This window comes from Molossus molossus, unplaced genomic scaffold (genome assembly GCF_014108415.1).
Source record: "Molossus molossus isolate mMolMol1 unplaced genomic scaffold, mMolMol1.p scaffold_m16_p_7, whole genome shotgun sequence".
Classification (NCBI taxonomy): Eukaryota; Metazoa; Chordata; class Mammalia; order Chiroptera; family Molossidae; genus Molossus; species Molossus molossus.
Genome location: NW_023425401.1, coordinates 101,387,570 through 101,412,063, shown reverse-complemented (window position 1 = coordinate 101,412,063; position 24,494 = coordinate 101,387,570). Strand labels below are relative to the sequence as shown.

At 50.3% G+C, this 24,494-nt stretch overlaps 1 protein-coding gene across 4 annotated transcripts in view; it reads left to right on the top strand.

Annotated features, from left to right (window-relative positions):
* Positions 1-7,524: 7,524 nt before the first annotated feature.
* HIPK2 (homeodomain interacting protein kinase 2) overlaps positions 7,525-24,494 on the top strand; it is a 169,162-nt gene continuing 152,192 nt past the window's right edge. For all 4 annotated transcript variants that reach the window (XM_036246623.1, XM_036246621.1, XM_036246620.1 and 1 more), the window contains exon 1: positions 7,525-7,695. In XM_036246623.1, coding sequence (XP_036102516.1) covers positions 7,677-7,695 — 19 coding nt within the window. In that variant the 5' untranslated portion in view covers positions 7,525-7,676. The remainder of the gene's footprint in view (positions 7,696-24,494) is intronic.

The following is a 24,494-nucleotide window of genomic DNA, read 5'->3' as shown; positions in this document are numbered from 1 at the left end:
TTCTGTCCCCAGCCTCATCCTGACCACTGCCTGGGCCTTGTTCACGGTGCTGCTGTGACTTCTTACAGATCCTGGACACATTGCCATCCCCCTGCCAGAATTCATGCTTCTGGGCACAGACATGCCATCTCCTCCACCCTATCAACATGCTCCTTGTCATCTGACCCTTCGTGCTCGTTTTCGACCACGTGCCCCCCTCGACTGCTGCACTCATCACGCCGTATCGTACTCTTGACCCGGTGGTTTTGATTCCGGCCAAGGGCATGTACTTTTGAACTTGAGCTCCTTGGAAGCAGGGGCTGTCGCTTATTCCCTTTTATACTCTCAGCTCCTGCTGCAGAATCTTGCACACAGTGAGCAGTCACTGAACATTTGATGAGTTGAATTTCTTTCTTTTTTTTTTTTTTTTATCCTCACCTGAGGACATTTTTCTATTTTTTGTTCAGGTAGAGTGGGAGAAAGAGAGAGGAACAGAGAGAGAGAGAGAAACATCGATATGAAAGGAACACACCGAGTGGCTGCCACCCACATGACCGACCAGGGCCGGGGACAAACTGCAACCGAGGTACATGCCCTTAGCGGGAACCGAACCCGGGTCTCTCCGGACCGCAGGCCGACGCTCTAACCGCTGAGCCAAACCGGTCAGGGCTGAATTTCTTGATGAAAAAAAAAAAAAAAGGAGAGAAGGAATGACCAGGAACATAGAAGGGAAATGTTCAAAGAGCATCGTTATGACAAGTCAAGGGAGGGGACTGATTCGAGAAGAATGAAGCGATTAACAGTGTCTAATGGGTGTTTGTTTAGAGATCAAGCAGGGGAGGGCCTGGAAAAGGGCACTGGATTTGGCATCCAAGAGGTCACTGGCCACGTCAGAGCAAAGCGTCAGCCCTGGCAGCCCTCTGCCACTATGGTCCGCACAGGGGCAAGCTCTTTCATGCCAGTGGGGGAAACTTGACAACACTAATTTTTTTATGGCACAGAAATGCACAGGCCCACTGGCTAGTCACTGAGCTGGGCTTAACTTGCCCTAACCTGACCCTTTAGCTTTTAAAAGAGCTCACCTGTGTCTACTCTCCTTTCTGCATCCCCTCTCAAGTTAAAGGCTCCTCTCTCTCTCTCTCTCTCTCTCTCTCTCTCTCTCTCTCTCTCCCTCTTTTCCTCTCTCTGCCATTTCAGCTTGGTCTGTCCAGTTCAGCCTGGACTGCATGCCCGGCAAACCAGGCTATTGCCCTTCCCCCCTCATCACAGACATTTGTCTGCAGGGCTGAAACTCTCCTCTGAACTGCTTCTCCCATGCAAATCCATCCCTCCCCCCCCATTCCCCAAACCTCCCACAAAACCAGCCTATCTTCTGAGCATCTACATTCCAGCTTCTTTTACATTCATAGGCTGACCGTATGTATTTGTTTGTTTGTTTGTTTGCCATAACCCCATTCTGGCCGCTCTTTGCCTTCCCTGTTCAGTCATCTGATCATTTTTCTTCTAGGAGTAGAAGCAGAAAATGAATGATGTTTCCCACCCCCCTGATTTTGCCGGTGTAATTTCTCCAAGTCGGCCGCTTCCCCAATCAGAATCCCTCGGCCCTGCCAAGCTCACTCTATTCTGCCCTCAAAGCCATGGCCCCGTTGTGTCCTAATCTGAATGCACCGTTTTCTCTTCCACATCCTCGCCTGCGTGATACCCCATCCCTAAAGCTTCTACGTAAGAGTTCCCGTAGAAACGGAACAACACGTTATTTTTTTAAATGTATCATTTCAGCCAATCAAAGGGTTAACTCAGAAATTGGAAGTAATTTCTTAGGAAGAACTAAAACAAACAGGTCTGTTTTGTGACTTGTTAAGAAACAGAATTATACAAAGAGGAAAGGAGAGGGAGGAGAAGTAGTGTGTGGAAGAGATAGAGAGATAGAGAGAAAGAGGAAATGATGCAGATACATTGTCAAAAAGAGAGTCTGAGGCCGACACGTAGATGGAGAGACCAAAAGAGAGGTGTGATCTCGAAAGAAAGATTCTGAAAAGTGAACCGCCTCCCCCCAGACACATCCTTCAAAGACAAAGCCACAGGTTCCACCGACACAGAAGTAAGGACCAGGCAGGAACATGAGCGCAACGCACCCCAAGTCCAAATAACAGACACGCCGCACAGACATCGCACCGCGAATGCCCTGAGCGTGTAACAACGTGGACGCCTGAGTACATCCACCCCGGGAGAAGTAGCTCCGTCTTGGGGCATCAGTGAAGAAGAGACCCTCTGTCACTTGTCCTGTAAGCAAAATGGACCTGAAAGGAGGTTAAAACTCCCCATGCTTTCTCTACCAACCCCCGAGAAAGATACCAACCGCCACTTGGCAGAAAGGCAGTCAGAAGAGGGGACCGGCATGGACGGTTACTGCCTCCCTCCCAGCTCTTGCCTCCGCATCGTTTCTCTCCGTGCACCGCAGTTACGTGTTCTTTGGCAACCTAGAGTTATATGTGGTGCAAAATATCAAATTTATTAAGTGAGTTAATATTTGTAAACTTCTCAGGACACTAAGGGCTAATGGGAGTATTAAATAAAATGGAATGCATACTATCCCCAGCCAAACACGATAGCTCCGGGACCCACCTCAGGGTCTCACCCCCGGACTTTGAGTGTGTTCTCTCCACCTGGGGTACTCTCTAGTGCCCTCTTCTGGTGACTCCCTAACCCTCTTCACCCTCCTCCCATCTCCACCTGTCAAACATTGCACATTCTTTTTTTCTGAATATATTTTTATTGATTTTTTTTTTAGAGAGAGAGAGGAGGGGAGAGGGGGAGAGAGAGAAACATCGATGTGAGAGAAAACATTGATTGATTGCCTCCTATAACCTTCAACCTGGGCACGTGCCCTGACCAACCGGTGACCTGTCGGGGCATAGGGCGATGCTCAACCCACTGGGCCACGGCAGCCAGGGCTGCACATTCTCTTCAGGCTGAATTTAAGAATGCTGCCTTTCCCTCGATTCGGTTTCCCCACAGTCACTCACGCAACTCGTGCTGCTCAATGCAGAGGATGCCTCCCCGCTGGCTTTATGTGCTGCAACCTCCGGTTAGCACGCAGCCCTGCTGACCACACCTCCCTTCCCAGGGGCCGTCACCTGCTACGTCCAGTGTCATTCTGTCCAGGTGTCCTCCTCCCTCCCTCCCTGTCCTCCGCAGGAATGCCTCTGTCCTCTCCCCATACTTACGTACGGTGCTCCTCGGGACTCTGCCTCAGACCCCCTCCCTTCCCGCTCGCACGTGCTCCTTGGTGGCATTTCACCGTTAGGTTTCTAGCCTGCTCCCACTTGGTGCAGTCACCATGGGGAAGACAGACAGGCATACGCAGTCTGCCAACTCGTGACCAAAATAATCTAAATTCATGGAAGTAACTTTTCCATTTCTATGATGCCAAGTAAGCTGGCTCGGGTGAATGTCTTCGGCTGAAGTGCCCCGTGCAGGTACGTACAGCTGAGTCACCAGGGTCTCAGAATAGCCGGGGAGCTTCCCTCGCGCCCTCTTGTTCTCCTTTCATGGGATTAATTCCCATGCCTACGAGGGTCCTTTTCCCATGGGAAGGAGGCCACCCTCAAGAGGGTTTCTGTGCACACAAGAAACTTTCCTCACTTTAATTCACCTTCTGTGGGGTGTATCCCAGACTGGCTTTAACAACTGGGATTTATTTTCTCACCATTCTGGAGGCTTCAAGTCTGAGATCAAAGTGTCGGTGGGCTTGGTTTCTTCAGAGGCCTCTCTCCTTGGCTTGCAGGCGGCTGCCTTCACCCCATTTCTTCACGTGGTCTCTCTCCTGTGTCTCTTTGTTCTCATTCTCTTCTTACAAGGACACCAGTTATATTGGATTAGCCCCCCCAACCCCCACAGTGACCTCATTTTATCTTAAAGAACCTACTCCCCCAAACAGTCACCTTTGGAGGTACTAGGGGTTAGGACTTTAACATATGAATTTGGGGAGCACAGAGAGGGTATTCCGGAAAGTGAGACTCATGGATAGACAGCAACTGGACAAAGGTAGAGGCAGCTACCGAACACGAAGCAGTACAGGCCCTGAGCTGGGGGACATCCGAACAAGGATGCCTTGGGCCTTGCCCCAAGATGCTGCCAGCCCAGTTGTGAGCACAGGGCACCTGTACAGAGGAAGAAAGCCTGCCATGTAAGGTGAGGTACACCATGGGAAAACAGAGTGTGTGTGACAGGCACGCACTGCTGTGAGCCTAAAGGAAGAAGAGATAAAAATCAGTTGGATGATCATGGTCATGGGGAGCTCTTAATAATAATAATAATAACCACCTTTTACTGAACCTCTACTATGTACCCTCCATACAAACTCTAATCTAACCCCACCTCAGGGCCTGTGGGGAAGACTATGCCAAATTACTTGAATCAAGTTCTCAGTGTTTGTACTTGGCACACGTGAGCATGTAATAAATGGCAGCCGTCATTCCATCAACAAATATTTGTACCGTACCTACCATGTGCCGGGCAATGTGCTCGCTGCTGGGGACATGATGTGTAGCAAGATCAGTGTGGTTTCTTCCCTGGCTGAGGCTACAGTTTAGGGATGCACTGTCCAGTCACGGTAGCCACTAGCCACACATGGCTCTTCAAGTTAATTAAAATGGAAAACTCAGTTCCTCAGTCACGCTAGCCTCATTCCATGTGCCCGATAGCCATAGCTTGTTACATTTCCATCACCGCAGCAAGTTCTGTTACTGCTCTGGAAAGGGGAAGAGAGCTAATACCTTCTGGAAAAGGCTGTGGACCAAAAGAAGGGGGGTTTCTATGGGAAGTAACCTCAGAGGGTGAGCTGATCATACATTTCTCACTGAGCAGGTCCTGGTGGGTAGGAACGCCCCAGGCCTATAACCTCTTTAGTGGGAGGTTTGAAGCCGGCCCTGCCCATTGTTCCTGTGCATCTAGCTTAGCACACCTTTGAGGTGTGAGAAGTAATACCCCGGGAAGCAGGTATTAACCCTCAAGAGAGCAGTAATCTTGCTAACTGTTAACTATCCTGTAATCCCATCTCCACCTTGCTCTCTCCCACCTCTGTCTAATCTTCCTTATGTTCCCTTCTTAATTTCAAATAAAGAAAAGAAACTACAAAACGATTATTCTCCAGAGTATTTGAGATCTTGCTCCCCAGCATACGTCGTCAGTTTGGCTCAAATAAACTCTTATAAAAGGTTTGGAAGTCTCTTACATTGACAAGGTCATGATAGAGACTTATAGGTACAAGAAAAGAACATTATTATTATTACTACTACTATTCTCATTATGACTGAGATACAGGAACCAAAGTTCTGAGAAGTTAAGCAATTTGACCGAATTCAAGCTATTAAGTAGAAGAGCTGGGATCTGAACCCAAGTTTATTTTAATCTCGGGCACAGGTAGAATCTGGTTAAAGAGAGAAGACAGAAAAGGCACATTGGTGGGAAAGTAGCAGCCTGGGCAAAGACACAGAGGCACAGATGGGCAAGGCTGGCAGAGGACCACGAGTAAACCAGTCTGGCTGGAGAGGCAGAGACTTGTTGAACTCATGTGCGTGGAAAGGTAAGTCAGGGCCTGCCTGCCTTGACTAAAAGCCAAGGAGCGAGGAACCTCAGCCCTGCGTGCAGAGGTTGAGTCCTCGTCAGAAGGGAGCAGGAGCCTGGCATGGGCAGAACTGTGTGTCAGGAAGGTGGCAGTGCTATGTGAATTGGGCTGAGACCAGTCAAGGATGGCAGGGGGCACAGAAAAGAAGGGATGAATGAATGGTATGAAGCAAAGAACACCAGAGTGGCAGCCAAGAAACATGACCCTAAGATTTAATACTGTGTAACATGGGAAATATACTTTATTTTTCTGGGCCTCATTTCTTCCATTTTAAAAGGGCAGGGCTGGCCCCGATGACCTCTGAGTCCTGTTCTAGCAATGAGACCTAGGAATTTGCAAATGTGAATGGCATTAGGCTACGAGAAGCAGTAGGAAGTGTAGCATTGAATATGAGGCCAAGGAAGATGGCAGAGTCGAAGGTCATCCTGACACGAACTGGGAATGACGCACCACTAGCAAAACCAGAAAGATGTATGGAAGGGCTTACCCTTTGTTTCAGAGGTGTGGGGGTGTTCATGAGGTAGTAGTGAGAATATAAAGGGTTTGTTTTTAGGAAAGTTGTACCATCTTAGAGATCCTTATTTTACATCCCCAAACACAGATTTTAAACTTTATTTCATCCATGACTTTCAGTATTAGGAAATACAATTTACATCATAGTCCAGTACATATGTCCAGAATATATAACTGAAACAAAAGGTTTATGAAACCATAATGACCCTAACTAAGGGCATTGGAACCTAATATTTTCTATCCTGTTACTTTTTTTTTTTAAAGCTGATTGCCATCCACTGAATTTCTTTAATGACTAATTATTGTGTCACGACCCACGGTTTTCAAAACACTGCCTAAGAGGAGACTCCAGTCTTAATGGGCGCCAAGGCAGGGCGTCCTGTCACAGAATCCAGGAGGGGCTGCCTCGGTGAAGCTGGGGACGCCCGGGCTGGGGAGTTTGGAGAAGGTTCAGTTGCAGGCTTGATCGGAGAGAGCGTGGAGAAGGGCAGAGGCCTGGAAGGAGTCAGCGGGAACCTCCCGTCCCGGTGATGGAGGAGCCCCTGCGGACCCGGTGGACGTGAGGACGGCGTGGAAACCAGGTTCCCTCGGGAATCCAGCAGCCGCCGCGCTGCGTTTCCGAAGCCTTGCACGGAATGAATGGCTTCTGCAGCTCTGACCTCACGTGGATTCCGAGGTCCTCCGCGCACTGAGCCCCGCTTCGAGGACGGCTGGCTCCCACTCCCCACGCCTTCCTTCCACGTCTGTGTCAGGGAGCGCCAACCAGGTGCGACAGACGGAGTCGCTCTGCCAGCCGGCGCCCCCTTTCCAGGTTGCTCCCCGGCCGCCCGGCACGCGCGCGCACACGCGCAAAGTTCGGGTCGCTGCCCCTGCGCCCCGCTCCCCTCCGCCCACCCGAACTGAACCGCGCACACCTTGCCCTCCGAGCCGCCGCCGCCGCGGGCCATCGCTGCCCCCGCGGCCCCGCCCCCCCGGCCCGGCCCCGCCCCCCGCCCGGCCCGCCTCTCTGCCCTCGGCTCGGCCTTCTCCGCCTCGCATCCGTGCCATCGGCGCTCGATTGCGCGCGGACTCCGCTCCCCGCCGCCCGCTCGCGCCGGCCCGCCGCTCCCGCCCCCCGGCCCCCGCCCCCCGCCCCTCCTCCCGGCTCCTCCCGCTCCTCCTCCGCCTCCCGTGCAACTTTTGCCGAAGCCCCCACACACAGCCATGCTGAGCTGAGCTCCGGCCGGGGACTGGCCGCGCGCTGCCCGCCCCGGCTCCCGCCCCACCGCGGACCCGCTCGGGGGCCGCGGCCGCTCGGCCCCTCGGCCTCCGCCGCTGCGCCCGCCCGGCCGCCCCGGAGCCCCCGCGCAGGGCCCGGGCCGCGGCGGCGGCGGCGCCCGGCCCCCTCCCCCGGCGCCGGCCAAGTGAGGCGGTGATGCGGGCGCTGGCGGCCCCGGCTGCGCCGAGAGCGGAGACACAGGCTCAAGATGGCAGATTCCGACTGAGGCTGGGGGGGCCGAGCTCGCGCGCCGCGTTCCCTTCTCCGTTGCCATGAATCGAGGACACCCCGGCCCCGATGGCCCCCGTGTACGAAGGTAAGGGGCGCCCGGCCCGCAGACCCCGCTCGCCGGCGCCGCCGCGGCCCCCGCAGCTTTGTTCTGCCCGCGGCCCCTCGCCGGGCAGCCCCCGGTCCGCAGCCCCGGCGCCCAGCCTCGGGCGCCCCACCTCCGGGCTCTCCCCGGCTCCCCACCCCTCCCCGCCCCCCTCCCTCGCCCCGAAAACGACCAGGATCCGGAATTTACCAGGATCTTATACCCGTGGTGGGGGGGCGGGGTGCGAGGGTCGGCTACTGCCCGAAGAAAAGAAATTGGGAGGGGGCGCCGGGGAAAAGATCGATTCCCATGACTGTGCTTTTTATTTATTTGTAATAAATGAAGGTGGTGCGGGGTAGCTTCCATCCCCCCATCCCGAAGATTACCTTCAGGATGATCTTTCCACTCCGTCCTCACAGCTCCCTTCCCATTTCACTCCGCTCCCACCCCACGCTCCTTTCTTCTTTGCGAGCCCCTGGTTTTGGGGGGCTGTGGAATCGGGGTGTGCGGGGCCGGGTAAAGAGAAGGGGGTGGCGGGGAAAAGTCCGTGTCAGACCCGGGCGGAACAATGAAATAGACGAAAATCTCCCCGCATTCGTGTCTCGCAGGGAAAATGTAGTTTGGGTTTAAGTCCGGGAGGCGGCCGAGACGTGTTTCTCGGAGGGTCTGGGGAAACCTGCGAGGTGCACCTTCACCTGGCGTCGGGTCGTTTTCTCGGCTTGGACGGACCGGCTCTAAGAAGAAAGAAAACGCAGGGCACAGGCGCTTCGTCTCGCCTGCCCTCCCTGGCTCTCCTCCTTCTCCAGTCTGTTCTGTCAGCTGCCAGGCAGAAACCAGACCAGAACCAACTAAGTTTTTTACACTTCGGTGTGTTTTTGTGTGCTTGTAGTAGGAGGAATTTTAAACCCAAGTGGGCCCGATTTTCCCGTCTTTTCATCCCGAAAATGTTTTTCTCATGAAATCACTGGAATAGCAGCCTTTACATACTTTCAGCGTCAGCCCATCTGGCTTTCTTTCGGTTTTGTTCAGATATTCTGTGGATAAAATAGCAAATGAGAGGGGAAAAGGTTTGTGTGGAGCAGAGAGGAGGGGTGAGGAGAGGAGGTTTTAATCCTTCTATAAATCCGCAGAGCAGTGGTGGCGAGTGAAATGGGGAACGCATTAATAGTTTTATCTCTGTTGTAAGAGGCAGATTAAAAAAAAAAAAAAAAAAAAAGAACTTATCTGAAAAGAAAATCTGTTATTAGTTCCAGGGCTCCAAATGAATTAGGTTTCTGGGTGGAATAAAGTTACCAGTCAGGCCCTGGATAACGAGGCTGTAAATAACCTATGGACTGTAAATATTTTTTTTCAGACTCTCTTGGAAACAAAGGGGCTGTTTAGAAGGCAACAGAGAGATGTTATTCCAGGGGCTTTCCTCTTTGATTCTGAAGAACACAAGGTCCATTTAACCATTCGACAAAACAAAATGAAATTTCTGATCGCTCCACCATGCAGAATAGAAGGAGCCGGTGGCTCTGTGAACATGCTAGGAGAACCCATGTTGGGCATTCATTGTTCGTCTGTGCCTATGGGAGGGGGCTACCGTCAATGCTCCCACTGTCTATGGAGTGTTAAAATGAAACAATTTTCTCTTTATTAAGTACCTCCTTGAGACTCCCTCTGCTGGACACTCTGGGTGAGCATTAGAGAAGGAACTTGGCATTGAATTCAGAACTATAGTAACCGGCTGCTTTCCTTTCCACAGGGGCTGGGTATGTGGGTTGGGATGTATTTTGTCAACTTTGTAGCAAGCCATCTTGAGAACTGGGCTGCTGTTCTCCTCCTGTTCCTTTCATTCTGAATCCACGTGGAATGTAGGCTCGACCTAGAGGCTGAGGACGGGCACTCCTTTCTACAGTCTTCTTTTCCTGCTTCACACCAGATAAGGGCTGTGGGTGTGCAAGGTGTTGTAGTTTAAGACTAATTAGGGATCTCAGCGGTCTGAGGAGCGCACTGTTTTTATTGCAAGCCTTCCCTCCCTGTCCCAGGTGATCTCCCTGGTCCCCTCTTTCAACCCTGGGTTTTCTCCATCTCATTTGTGTTTTCTTAATTATTCCTCTGCTTTAAGTCTGCAGTTTCTCTGTGCAGCTCTGTCATTCTTGTCCTAGTCTTCCTCCTCTCCCCTCCTCAACCAGTTCAGCATCGCTCTGCACGAGTCCAGGCCTGGGTCTTCTTAAAAGAGACTGTTGGTCGGTCTCTAGAATGTGACCTCTGGCATCGAGGATTGTATTGCTGGAACCTCCATTCACTTACTGTGATGAGTGCTTCTGAGACTCCGGTGACCTCCTTTTCCCCTCCTTGGCGATCTCTACTGGATTCCGTGAACCTGATTTTTACCATCTCCCAATCAGAACACGTAGACTCCCTGTGCGTGTCCTGAAGGAGCAGGGCTTTTCCTGTGGAATTCTCCAAGAAGAGTGATTTCTAATCGTTTTTGAGCTACTAAAAAGTCGACCCTGGGGTTCTTCTCAGGAGGTGTATAATGACAGGTGAGGCATTTCAGCTATAATGCAGGAGCGTACTGATTTGTTTAAATGGGGGGCAGTCGCCCAGGTTGGGGTATTGGGTGAAGGCCTCAGTGCATGACCGGAGCATTCTGACCTGCCAGATAGTTGGAGAGAAATGCTATCTTCCAAGTAGGGTATGTTTGATCATGCGAATTACTGGGTGGCAAAGTGTAATCAGTCTTCCAGAATTTGCTGCTAAGGATGGGTTTATAAATAGCACATTCGTTTTCAGTGGCTTGGTGCTGATTAAGTTCAACTTCTTTAAAAAGGTTTATTTTCTTTAGAAGGTTAAACATTTGCCTGGCAATTGTTGGTGACTCCATCAACTCGTTTAGCAAGACTTTCTTCAACATGTAGTGCAAAGGCCGGCCACAGAGGTCTATGTTGCCACAGGTTCTGAAGCGGGATCCAAGGTTCCAAGTTGGTTATGGTCTTCTCCACCTGACATGAACCATGTTGATTACTTACACAATCAGACTTTCCCCAAATGCTGCAGTCTATCATCAGACGGGCCGGAACAGACCTACCAAGCTGCCTACCAAGAAATGGATTCTGAATCATCTTCCATTAAAATAATTTGGTGACCCACATTTTAAAATATTTTTTCTTGTGTTTGTTTTATATTTTTAAAATGAGTAAGTCCACGTGTTGTTCTCATTCTTGCCACATTTGAGTAGTGAATCAAGGCCCACGAATGTCACCCTCAGTTCCGGGCAGAGTGTACGGTACTTGGATCAGAGGGATCCCGCGGTATGGCTTTGGGCACGTTAGTGAGCTGTCCACAGTTGGAGACCAGTAGATGTGAAGTGCTTGGCTGTAGTGGACATTTTCTCAGTGTGTGGTAAATCCCTCTCTTCTCTGAGCTGCTTACAGGCATGATGACTCCAGGGAGAGAGGACCCACAGTTTAGAAAACCAATAGTAGCAACATTTCAATTATTAATCTCCTGCCATTCCCTTTCCAGTTTGGGCACCAGCAACAATAAACCCCCTTTGGCCACAGAAGAAAGAGCCTTTCTTGACCCCCCACCCCCACCCCCCGTGACCTTTCCAGATCCTTGATTCGCACTGAGCTGCCAGGTTTCAGGTGAAGTACTGCTCCTCTGCCGTGACACAGCCCAGGTCACTTTTAAAATGAGGAAACAGAACAGTTTCCGGGGCTGCAGCCGGGCCTCTGGGAGGTATCCCAATGTCTGAAAGATACAACCTTTGCCCTCGATCAGGCTCCAGTCCTACCCCAGGCGGCAGGCCAGGCCCCAGGCCGGAAAGGGAGGGTTGGCTCCCCAGGGGCCTCTTCCCAGGGGACGCCCCCCGCCACCCACCAGACAGCGCCTGGCTCAGGGCAGAGCATCATTTTCCTACAAAAGAGATTCGGCGCTTCATGCAAGTTACAGCTGCTCGTAGCCTTCATATTTGATCTCGTATGTTGTTTTCACTTCTCTCTCCCTTCCTCTCGCAGAGACCAGGCTTGGGGAGCCACCTTTGAGGTTCAGGTGGAACAGCATAGGGATGGTCCAGAGGGGATGCTATGTGAACGTTTTTTATTGTCCTCTGAACACATAATTTGCTGACGCTGTCTGGTAGTCTTATGATGACAATTCAGGCCCTTCAGGTTGCTGTCAAAGGCGGGATTCGGAATAATGCCGACCGATTTGATAGAACCACCAGAGAGTGTGAGCTTGAAAGGCCCAGCTCATAATAGTCCATTTCCGATGTCAATGCCCTGTTGGGGAGAAAGAAAGAGGGAATTGAAAACCTGGGGTATAGGAAGGTCTTTATTTTTTCTTTAAAAGAAGCTGACACGCCTGAGGTTGATAATTGTGACTTAGGCCCCACTTCCTTTGTGCTAAACTCGCTACACACATGAACCCACTTGTCTTCCCAACAGACCCCCCGGGTAGGCCTGTCTCCTTGCTTTACAGACAGGGCACTACTTTTTTTATTTAAAAAAAATTTTTTTTTAATTGATTTTAGAGAGAGAGGAAGGGAGAGGGAGAGAGATAGAAACATGGATAACAGAGAACACTGATTGGCCGCCTCCTGCATGCTCACCACGGGGGATCAGGCCCACGACCTGGGCATGTGCCCTGACCGGGAATTGAACCGGCAACCCTCTTGGTGCATGGGTCGACGCTCAATCAGTGAGCCACACCAGCTGGGCACAGGGCACTACTTTAATGCATTTATTTAACAAACATTTATATAGGGTTCTTGTCCTCGAGGAGTTCAAGGGTATGGGAAGTGGAAGTCAAAACTAAACATGGGCCCTGGCCGGTTTGGCTCAGAGGTAGAGCGTCAGCCCACAAACCAATGAGTCTTGGGCTCAGTTCTGGCCAAGGGCACGTACCTCAGTTGCGGTTCATCCCCAGCCCTGGTCAGGCTCGTGCAGGAGGCAACCAGTCAATGTGTCCCTCCTCTCATGTCAATGTCTCTCCCCCTTCCACTCTATGTGAAGATAAATAGAAAAATATCCTCGAGTGAGGATTCAAAAAACAAAAAACTAAACATGGACTCACCAGCCCATGGTCTGATGCAAGGTGGGATGCTGCGTGTGTGTGTGTGTGTGTACCAGTTCTTAATTCTCACTTGCTAATGTCTCTTACGGTGTAAAGGGAAGACCCCATTTTTCTGTTTTCTCTTGAAATTTTTTCCTTATTTGGAATAAAAAAAAATATCTCTGGATGTAGGAAATACCTGCTACAAATTTCCTTAGACACAACTACCTCTAATTTGCAGATTTTGTCTACCTCTTTCATCACATTTGACATCCTTATACATTCAGATATATTTCTAATGTGCAGATGCTGCTTGGAGGTGTTTTATTTTGGGTCCTTAGCATCACAGGCTGTGTTCGAATGGATCCTTGCGTCATAGGTTAATTCCTGGCTTTGCCGCCTGGCTGAGATCTGGTACTCCAAGTAGTTCTGTGGTCCTTATTGGTGGGATATAGTCTGGGTGGTCACGCAGCAGATCACTCGGGGACATGAGTTAAGAAAGAAGAAAGCCCAGGTCTGCCTCTTGGGAGCATGGACCCAGAACAGGAGAGGACATGGAGAGAACTATCGGTCACCCTCCTGCCTTCAGGAAGGTGAATGTTTGTGACTTTAAATTATCAGTTCATCAGAAAAAGTTTTTTTCCAGGAAAAGGCCACACTAGGAACTCCCTCAGTGACTAATTCCAGTATTCTATAACCTGATTGTCAAGAAATTCCCAGCCTGAAATCTCACCTGCTGTCCTTCAAACCTGTTTTCTCGGACTCAGTCCCTTTCTCTAAAACCTTTCACGTACTTGAGGATGTTAACTGGGTCTCTCTAGCGTCTTCCTCACAGGGCCTCTTCTGTGCCCTCTCCCTCCTTTGAGCTCTCTCTGCTTCCTCCACATTAAAAACAAATGGTGGTGATCAAAACTAACACAGGTCTTTAATACTGGTCTCATTAGTACAGCATATACAAGAAAAACGACTTCAGGGTTCTTGCATCATTGTGAACCCCGGGAGGGCAAGAACCAAATCTGATTCATCTTCGTATCCCTCACCGCAGCTGTGTGGTTCCTTAGACCTAGTAGGTGCTTCATAAGTATTTGTTTAACCGACCCTTCGTTTAATATAGCATCGCCATACTAAGCAGCATCGCAGCAGCCCTGGATTGGTGACTCTCGGTCACCTTGCTCTCACCTCGATCCTGAGTATGTCTCTTGCTCTCAGGTCAAGCATCCCTCACCCCAACAATGCCATCTTCCACTCGCCCTTTGAATCGAGGCTTCGTCGCTTTGAATTACACCCATCTACTGCCAGCTCTTTTGTTTGTGTGTTGGTTCATTGTTCAGCCTCACTAGAGGATATTTTTCCATTGATTTCTGTTTTTTTAGAGAAAATGGGAAGGAGGGAGGGAGAGAGAGAAAAACATCAAAGTGAGAGAGAGACACATCAATTGGTTGCCTCCTGACCAGGGCCAGGGATCAAACCTGCAACCCAGGTACATGCCCTTGACCAGAATGGAACCTGAGACCCTTTGGTGCACGGGCCAATGCTCTAACTGCTGAGCAACCCGCCGGGGCTACCTCCAGCTCTTTTAGAACCTTAGTTTTCTCCTGCAGATCTGACAAACAGGATGCAGAGGACTTAAGTAAAGGAAAGTTGAACTGCTCTTGAAAGAGGAGGACCTTGATGATTCAGTGTAGTATCGGTTCATCCAGAGTTAGGACAATCGGTCAGATTCTGTACAGAGTCCCAGACAGCTCAAGCCATACCTGTTTTACCGGGTTCTCTGCGGCGAGTGAGCTAGGTACCACGAGAGTGCTCACAGGTCAGACCTGCAGTGGGAGTTCCTCCCTCTCTTTGGTCCAAAGCCAATGGAAAAGGCAAAAGACGTGACGAGCAGAGCCACCCAGCTGGTGATTCTCTAGTGGGTGACTTTGCCTTTCGAAACTAAGCTAGTATAAAATACTTGCCAATTTAAAAAAAAAAAAAAAGGAGCAAGACTTTGAAACTGCAAAATAATCTTGTGGTTTTGCAGCCACTTATTTCTAAACCTGGCATGGACCAGATTTGTAGTGTTTTTGAAAGTGGTCTGTTTCAGCAATTCTTGCCTAACTTTTCCTCTAGGACGTTCTGATTAGTTAAATGCCCCTGTGTTTAAGCAGGATTAAGATTGAGTCAGTCTTGCGTGTGCTAATGCTGTGGACTTTTTAAAACCTCTGTTGTCACGATAAGAATGCAGTCTAATGCAGGAGTGGACAAGAGCCCCCACCCACCCCAAAGGTATGCTCACCATCCTCAGAGAAGCATTGCTGTGTAACCTGCCGTAGCGTTGGGCAGAGACAGCACCTCGGGTTCACACAGCCACAGATTGCACCCTGATGAAGTAAGGCTGGTTCCTGTATTTTTACCATTTCCCTCCACATCGATCCATGTTACCTCATTGGTTCAACCTCTGCAGCTGATACTCGCAATGTAAAGTGATCCTTCCCAGGGCTTAGGGTAAGAAAATTGACCCATCATGCCAGTTCTGCCTGGAACCTCTCCTTCCTTCGCATTCAGGAGGCACATTTCAGGGCGCTGTGTCCCTGGACGCCTGTGGAAAGTCACGTGGTAAGGAGATTTGGAAAACTCTGGCACGTTGCTGGTTGTGGACGTGTGTTCTTTATTTCATGTTACTTTTTTCTCTAATAAGGAATTTATAGACTGACAAAAGCCAGCATGTAAATTCTTGAAACTGCAGAAAAGCAGTAAGGTACCCCCTCCTGAGTTCTCTGTAACCGTACCTACTCGTGAGACTCTGGCAGCAGCTTCCGTGGGAAAGGGCCTTTCTGGGGAACCAGAAGAGGTGAGAGGTGGAGACAGCGTGCACACGCACACGTGCATTCGACTGTCCGCCCTGAACCACTTCCATCTCCAGCTCCGCACAGTGCGATTGCTCATACTCATTCAGCATGACCTGCACCATCAGGAAGAGATTAATCGATATTCATTAGGCTCTGTTAACTGGACTGGGAGGTTCTCTAATGTATTAGAGAAATGTGTCCATTAGAAAAATGGCTAAAATAAAGAAACTCTTTCATTTGATTATACCAGGACTTACTCCGAAGAGGATGTAAGGCTGCTTAAAGGGTTACACTTCTGAAAGAAAGGGGATTAATTTATGCAGATCCGTTTTTGTGGAGCAGCTGATTTCCAAGGAGGTCGGATAAATGAGGTGTTCCTGTACGGAGAGACACTGGGAACAATCAGAGCTCTTTTCCTGGCTTAACAAGGTGAATAAGCAGAGTGCACAATGGAATTCATTTGCAGAGTAATTTTTGCTTGGCTGGAGTGGTAGGCACGAACTAGACCAGCAGACGAGAGCCGCGAGCCTTTGGCATCGGCCGTTGAAAGGTTTAAAGGGTTCTAATTCAAGAGACGTTTTATGGTGGGAGAAGGGGACCAATATCAGCAAAATGATACTTGACCAAGGTAATTTTTCCTGGCCCGGATATAATAGAAGGAGCCAGGCAGCCAGAGGGTGAGCCGACGCTGGGCGTGCGGTGTGGCGGAAGGCGTGAGCACGTGGCCACGGACTGGGCGGTGTTGGAGTCACACAGGAGCACACGCGTAGAGCCCTCATCAGCATGCCTGACCCAGGGGCTCAGTAAAGACTTGTTCCTTGTCACCCTCCTCCTGCCTCGTACGGCGGTGAGGCAGGATCAGGACAGCTTGCTGGTGTGAGCAACAGGCGATCTTCATTCTGCAGAGCAGGTGGGCTGGGTCCCCTTGCTGGTCCCAGTGCCTCGCTGAGTCCAGCCGGACAGAGGCTGTCCCCCTTTCCCAGGGACAGCGAGGCCACATGCCCTCAGCACCAGTGTTAGGAAGTTGCTCCTTATGTCTCCCTGAGAAAGTCACGGCTTGTCACCATGGACGACTGTTAACAAGATCACGGAGGAGAAGCCAGTACGATCTCTGAGTTTCACAAAACCTCAGAGCCCTTTCCAGCCACGAAGTGGCTTCCCAGGGTACCTTTTAGAGTCATTTTCTCCCATTGACGTGACTCAAACTGGGGACCCGTCCTGTCTGCAGGCGTGACGTTCTGACCCCAGATCAGATCCTGTTGGTGTGCTCTGTCCAGAAGAGCAACCGAAATTCAGCATTTGAGCGCACAGACTTCCACACTGCGGGGTGGTCCTGGGGCAGCGGTGCAAAACCAGGCTCCTGGGCTGTGATGCCACAGTCCTCTCCCGCTGGTTTGGGTGTCCAGTTTATGACCTGCGGGTGCCACCTGCTCAGGCCCGTGCATGCGCCCACAGGCCCTGGGGAAGACCTGGAAGTGGGCATGAGGCCTTTCGGGCGGGAGTTCCCGGGGACCCGGAGCACGGTCTGCAGTGGGCACACTTCATGACTCTAGGGACTCCTCTCCCCTTGGGGAGGGGTTGGCACCTTGAAACTGGGGTCCACGGTGGGGGCCCCCATTGCTCTGTTCTAAGGGTGGTGCTGACCCTTGGGCAACCGAGGCAACTTGAAATGCTTCCTGTTTGTACAGTCAGGGCTGGTGATTGCTTCACTGGACACTGCTCTCCCTGCCTTCGCTCCTCAGCCTTGATCTTGAGCTTACGGTTGCTCCACAAGCGCCGCTGATGAAACAGGCGTTTCCTGTGCCTAGTCGGGGGCAGCTCGTAGCCATTTGGGTTCTTCTCTCCGTGAAACGCGATCATCGGTCACCTGGAGGGCTTGTTAAAACAGATCTCGGGCCGCCTAGTTTCTGTTTCCTAGGTCTGGGGTGGGGCTTGAGAATTTACATTTCTGATTGGGAACCCCTGTTTTAGAGGAATGCATTCAGAATGAAAAACCAACCGTCGGTATTGAAAATCTGGCTGTAGTTGTTTTGGTTACGACTGTCCTCAGCTGTCCGAGTGGAGACCTGGCGTTCGCATTACTGGCAGCCCGACTGCCTTCTGTGGCCCTGACTTCTTGCAGCCACCGGACACTGTGCAGGTCCAGCCTCCGGCCTGCCTGCCTCTGGCCGGGAGAGTCGAGGCCCCATCGTCTCCGGGGCCTGCTCTAAACGCGGGGTCTACTTTCTCTTCTCCCAGAGCCAGAGTCCATCCATCTTGGCCCTGGGGTCCCAGAATAGGATGGACAGATGTCATACTCACAATAATTATATGTTATTATTAACCAACCTAAAGAGCTGTATGATTTCCTCCGTTTACAGGAGGGGAAATTGAGGCTTAGGATGTTAACGTGCCTGTCCACGGTCTCATTAGCAGTAGGTGGTAGAGCCAGGGCTTGAACCCCACCGATCACAGAGCATGGCCTTGTTCTGCCTGGCAGGCTGCCCTGCTCCTCACAGGTAAGTCCGAGTGGTTGGCGCAGCAAACAGCAAGGGGACCCCCGCTGGGGATCCTTGGAGCTGGGGCAGCCTTGGTGAGGACTGAAGGGGTGGAGTGTTCATGTCGGAAACACAGTTTCCCTGTGGCCCGGCTGTCCCGTCTGCCTCCTCACCGTAAACAGGATCACACAGGTGAGTGCCAAGCACTCAGTCCCGTGGCTGGCACGTGGGAGGGGTTCGGTAAAGGGCAGCCAAGCCACAAACCCCCTTTGCCCAGCAAAGCAGATAAAATGTCTGAGAAGAACCTTACTGAGACCTCTCAGAAAAAAACGTGATAACAGCTAATACTCCTCGAGCCCCGGCTATTGGCAGTTCTGCTCTGAAGTCTCACACACGTTCATGCGTCGAATCCCGCAGCGATGCTGCCAGGGGGGCTCTGCCGCCGCTTGTTCTGCGGGAAGGAGCCGCGGCCCGAAAGCAGCAGGCCGGACCCCGACCACCAGGCTGTTGCTACAAGGTGGAAAGTCTTCCCAGTCTCTTTCTAGATAAGGGAGTGACATTTGTAAATTAGTTCTTTGGTTCTTCTCCAAATGTCATTGTTCTTTGTTTCAATCAAAACCTGAATAAATATTTTAAAATTTGAGAAACTGCCCGGCCGGTGTGGCTCTGGTTGAGCACTGACCCGTGCACCAAGAGGTCACCGGTTCAGTTCCCGGTCAGGGCACGTGCCCAGGTTGTGGGCCAGGTCCCCAGTGGGGGGCATGCAGGAGGCGGCCAATCAGTGTTCTCTCTCATCAGTGTTTCTCTCTCTCCTTCTTCTTCTCTCTCTCAAATCAATAAAGACAAAATATTTTAAAAAAATAAAATTTGAGAAACTGATTTCTGTTGGTCTTGAAAGATAAGGAGGTGGTGATAGAAGAGCCGGGCCTGAAAGATAAAGAGGGGTAAGGGGCTAGCTCCCTACCATGTGTGATCAACACCCATGTTCCAGGTTGGCACACAGTGCACAGACCCATCAGAGGGGCGGAATAGGGGAGCCAGACTTCAGGCCCCGTTGTCTGTGAGGACTTAATGGATGGTGACGGAGGTGTCACGGAGCAGTGGGGAGAGGAAACCTGATTTGACAAATGGGAAGGGGGCCCTTTGATAACAATTTGAAAAACCTCAGTGGGCACTATCACCTCACCTCATCACACCAACATAAATTCCACGCGATTAAAATGTTACATCTAACAAGAGTCTGTGGGTCACATTCGATTTGCCAGGACTGTTCTGATTGCTTGGTGCACAGCATGAACAGCACAGCTGAGAACCCTGGCCTGGAGCAGTGTACGTTTTAGTGGGTGAAATAATCCATTGTTTTAAAAAGCTCAAAATAAATAGAGGTGGATCTTTATTAAATGTCTAGAGGGGTTGGAATTTCCAAGCTGAGAATCTGTTAGAAGAAATGACCGAGGGGAAAAAAACTTTGTGTAACATTTCCCAAATATTAGGGCAATTTCTGGTTTTGCTCTCATGAATTATTTCTCATTGTTATTCCAGTAAAGGGTGTCTGAATTTTAAGATAGGTTCTCCAAAGTATAATTCCTGGGTCAAGGGGTATGGACATGTATTGGGTTCTCTCTCTGTATGACCAGATTACATTCCTCCCCAAGGTATTTTTATATTAAACAAATCAAACCACCTAGAAAGAGATTTAAATTCACCCACCTGTTCACTCAAGAAGGAGCAGATCCCTAGCTGGTTTGGCTCAGCAGTTGGAGTGTCAGCCTGAGGACCAAAGGGTCGTGGGTTCAATTCCAGGTCAAGGGCACATAACTGTGTTGGAGGTTCAATCCCTGGCCCTGATTGGGGTTGTGCGGGAGGTAACCAGTCGATCTGTCTCACATCGATGTTTCTCTCTCTCTCTTGCTCTCTCCTCCCCCCTTCCACTCTATCTAAAAATCGATGGAAAAATATCTTCGAGTGAGGATTAACAACAAAAAGAGAAGGAACAACCCTGGCCGGTTTGTCCCAGTGGTTAGAGCATCGGCCTGTGGACCAGAGAGACCCAGGTTCGGTTCCCGCTAAGGGCATGTACCTCGGTTGCAGTTTGTCCCCGGCCCTGGTTGGTCATGCAGGTGGCAGCCACTCAATGTGTCCCTTTCACATCGAAGTTTCTCTCTCTCTCTCTTCCTCTCTGTCCCTCCCACTCTATCAACAAAAAATGGAAAAATGTCCTCCAGTGAGGATAAAAAAAAGAGAGAGAGGAGGAGCAGAGTTCCTGGTCACTCCCAGGCCTGGGCTTGCTCTCCTTGGAGCACATGTGACTTTAACACCATCTCTATATGACAGTGACTCCCAAAGTTACGTGTTTACCTAGACTTCTCTTGAGTCCAGGCCTAAAGCCAGCAGTCTACCCGACATCTGGATTTGAATAGCTCAGAGGCATCTCCAGCTTAACACACACAGAGGAAAGTCTTGGCCAACCCCCTGAAATGCTCGCCTCTCCCACGACTCCCGCTCCGTACATGGCACGTCCCACCTTGCTGTTCACACCAGAAACCTGAGAGTCATCTCTGAGCGGCTTTACTTTGCCTTTGATCCATCCCCAAATTAATTGATTTTGCCTCCTAAATATAGCAGTTGTTTTTCACCTTGGCCATGCTCCATGAAGTCACCGCGAACCCCGACTTCGCGAAGACCGCACCGTGGCCCCCGGGTTAGCTTCCCACCGGCCTCTGCTGCCGGCCTCATCAGCTGGTCCCCACATGACCTTATTTTATGTGTTTCTGTTGAAAGACACCTTATTTAACTTATAGTTGGTTCATTACTATTGAACTCAGCCTACACCGCCACGGCTCATGCCTGAGCTGCTTACTGGAACGCATTTTCCCATCAGGGGCATCACCGCTCTTTTGTGCTTAGAAACACTAGACAGCCCTTCAGCACTGTGCTTGGGGGTCATTTTTCAGTCCTCAACGAAACCCACAAAAATGTGCAAGCATGGTCCTAACTAGACCGTGGCAAGTATCTTTCGCGTCGGGTGTAAGAGCTAAAAGAAGGCAGAGCATGACCTTGTGTGACCTCAGCTGGGAACGCACGCCCCGGTTCGCACGTGCCCGGGAGTGACTGAAAGCGCCCTCTTTCGTATTGGTTTTGAGGCTACAAATGCATTTCAGCGAATCTGTGAATTCACGGGTGCAGAACCCGTGAATAATGAAGACCAGCTGGACACGGGGAGCCTGTCCCTCTCTCGCCGCCGTCTCCTGGATCACGGTCAGCACGCTTGTGATGTAAAGAGACAGATAGTGGTGACACTAGAATTTGGGGGCCCCGTGGACCCTGGGCTGCGGCTGTGAAAGCAGCTGGAGACGATGCATGAATGAGTAGGTGGGGCTGAGGAGTAAAACTATTTACAGAAACGAGCTTTGGGCTGGATTGGCCCTTGGCTGTAGTCCGGACCCCCTGGCCAGTCTACTCCATAAGGTCTCATCTGACTGCCCTGACCTAGCGCCCACGTCCAATCTTGAGCCTTTAGCCTCTTCCCATGGTGATACTTACTCTACATTAGACTCAATCACTCCAACTTTCGATGTCCAACTCTTTCCCATCATACTTCGAGTGAAACCCCAGATCCTGAATGTCATGTCTCTCACGGTCCCCGCTTACCTCTCCAGTGCCCGTGTAGCCAGCCTCCCTCGGCCCCACGCTGGCCGCCTCCAGGTCTGACCATTCCCAGCAGTCTCCCTCCCTGGCTGGCTGCTCCTCACTGTGCCCACAACCGAGATGTCCCTGCCTCCAGCCTAAATTAGACACCCCCCTTCTGGTCTCAGGGTGGCCTGTTCTTTCCCCTCATAACACTTGGAGTTTTGAGATGCCGTGCATTAGGGCGCAGTTGCTCTCTACCTGCCTCCCCCACCAGACGGCAAACTCCGCGAAGACGGGAATGGGTCCGTGTGCTCCCGTTGACTTCGCACCCTGCAGACACTTCCCAGAGCCTGCTCCGTGAGCAGGTGTTTGTCCAGGGTTTTGTTCATACAGGTTTCTGTATGAGGCTACAGTAGAGAAACCTGGAAAAGTAATAGTGTGTCTTCTAAAACTGGGAGTGATGATTAAAGAGGAAAGTCATCCCGGGAAGTGAGTTTGTAAGTGGTGTGAAGGTGCATCTTTATTGTCCGAGGGTGATTCTGCCAACTGCTCAGGGTTTTCTCCCTGGGGCTTGAACTTTGCCTGAAGTCCTCTTAGTTTCCCTTTTCTCCTACAGGTTTTTTGTGTTTTTGTTTTTAACTTGGCTGATAAGGTTCTTACACAGGGAAGTGAGGTATAGTGTCCTCCAGGAGGCATTTTGGCACCGCTTTTAATCTCTTCTCACAAACTGTCACCCATCCCTCCGAGACCTTAACCAGCACTGTGTTCGCTTTTTCTTACAGCATTGCCACAGTCTAGGGAGAACTCTTCAACTGTCACAATTATTTTAGCAATTAGGTTCCAAATTAGAGATTGTTCCCAAGTTATTCCAAGAATCCTGCATGGACAGACCACGTAACATAGTCTAGAAAGCGAAAACATTGTTTCTTTGGTGGTCTTTTGTAGATTAGCAGTGGTGAAGTTTAAAGCCTTATTTTACTTCTTTTTTTTTATGTAATGTTATAGATACCCCATTTGTGCATTATAAAAAGTCAGAAAATAAAGGCAACCAACACACACATTCTCTTTTCTTTCCCAAAATCACCACTGTTATACCTTACAGGTCTTTTGCTCTGCATATATATGTACACATACTTTTGCTTCCCACGCCCCCCCCCCACACCCCCACGTATGTTACTGTTTTGCAATCTGCTTTTGTTCAATGAACAATTGTATGTCAGTAAAGTTCATCTCATTCCTTGTCCATATTCAGACTTCTGTAATTGGTCCCCAAATGTCCTTTAAGCCAGTTTGGTGAAATTGGTACCTAATCCAGGAGCATGCAGTGCACCTGGCTGTCGCTTCCTTCCAGCCTCTCACCTGGCACAGTCTCTGGCTGCAGAAACGGGCCAGTTGCCTGTAGAAACTCTCACCTCCCAGATGTGTGGCGTTGCTTCCTTAGGGCGGTGCTGAGCTTCATGCTGCACCCTCTGTATTCCCTGCAGCTAAGGGCTTGAGGGTTCTGGTTCCTCATCTTTGGCTCCAGTGTCCCAGAGGTGATTCTGTGCACTCCACTTACCTCCCAGGGACTCACGATTAGTGAAGCTGAAGTCGACCCCTGGCAGCCCGGACTCTGCATTGTTGAGACCAAAAAGTGATCTGCGTGGTGTGACTTTGGCACAGAGGCCTTCGACTGAATGGCGTTAGCACCAAGTGTTCCTTCCTGCCCGGACTCTTATGTTCGTCGGGTTTTGTGAAATGATGCTTTTCTAATTCTTCCATTTCTCAACTGACGTAGAGCTCTCCCCTCATCTCTTGGGGCTGTCTGGTTACCCTGAAATAATCACTCTAACTGGAAAGGCAGGGTCTTTGCTAATGCTCTCCCTTTAATCATTCATTTTCAAAGCAAGGAATTGTGTAATAGCCATTTTAAATAGTGAGAAATGAGTTTTTTCTTTTCTCATTATATAGTCATGGATTTTTTTTTTATATCGATTTGGTATGTTTTAATCATTAATCTTTTTTTTACAAGTTCAGGCAGTGAGACCCCTTCAGCTACTCCTGTGACTTTTTGTTGTTGTTAATCCTCACCTGAGGATATTTTTTCCATGGATTTTTAGAGAGAGTGGAAGGGAGAGAGAGAGAAACATTGATGCGAGAGAGTGACATTGATTGGTTGCCTCCCGCATGCGTCCAGCCTGGGGCCCAGGATCAAACCAGCAACTTAGGTACGTGCCCTATGATGGGGAATTGAACCCCAAACCCTTTGGTGTGCAGGCCGATGTTGTAACCACTGAGCCACACAGACCAGGGCTCCTGTGACCTTTCAACAGGACTTCCCTGTTCCTGAAAACCTTTCTCACTGAATGGCTCCGGTTCCCCACAGTTGTCTTGGACTTTTCGATGGTGTTGGATGATGGTGTTAGAGACCACAATCTCTAAATTGGGGGTGGTTATTGCAGCAGAGGTGACTTGTTTCCAGGGAATTTCAGTGGACAAAGATACATATTGTTTGCAAAAAGATACATATTGTTCCAAATTAAGAGTTCAGATGGACACGTTCAACTTCATTTTCATTTCCCTCTGCTTTTTCTTAGTTTCCTCAGTGTATCATTGTAACTCTGTTCTCTCCTACAGAAAATCTTTATTCCTTCTGTAAGCTGTCAATGTCAGAATAAGTTTCAGTATTTAGCCCTGGCTGGTTTGGCTCAGCAGTTAGAGTATTGGCCCACGGACCAAAGGGTCACAGGTTCGATTCTTGGTCAAGGGCACGTACCTGGGTTGCAGATTTGATCCCCAGCCTCGGTTGGGGTCCGTCAGGAGGCAGCCAATCAATGTCTCTCAC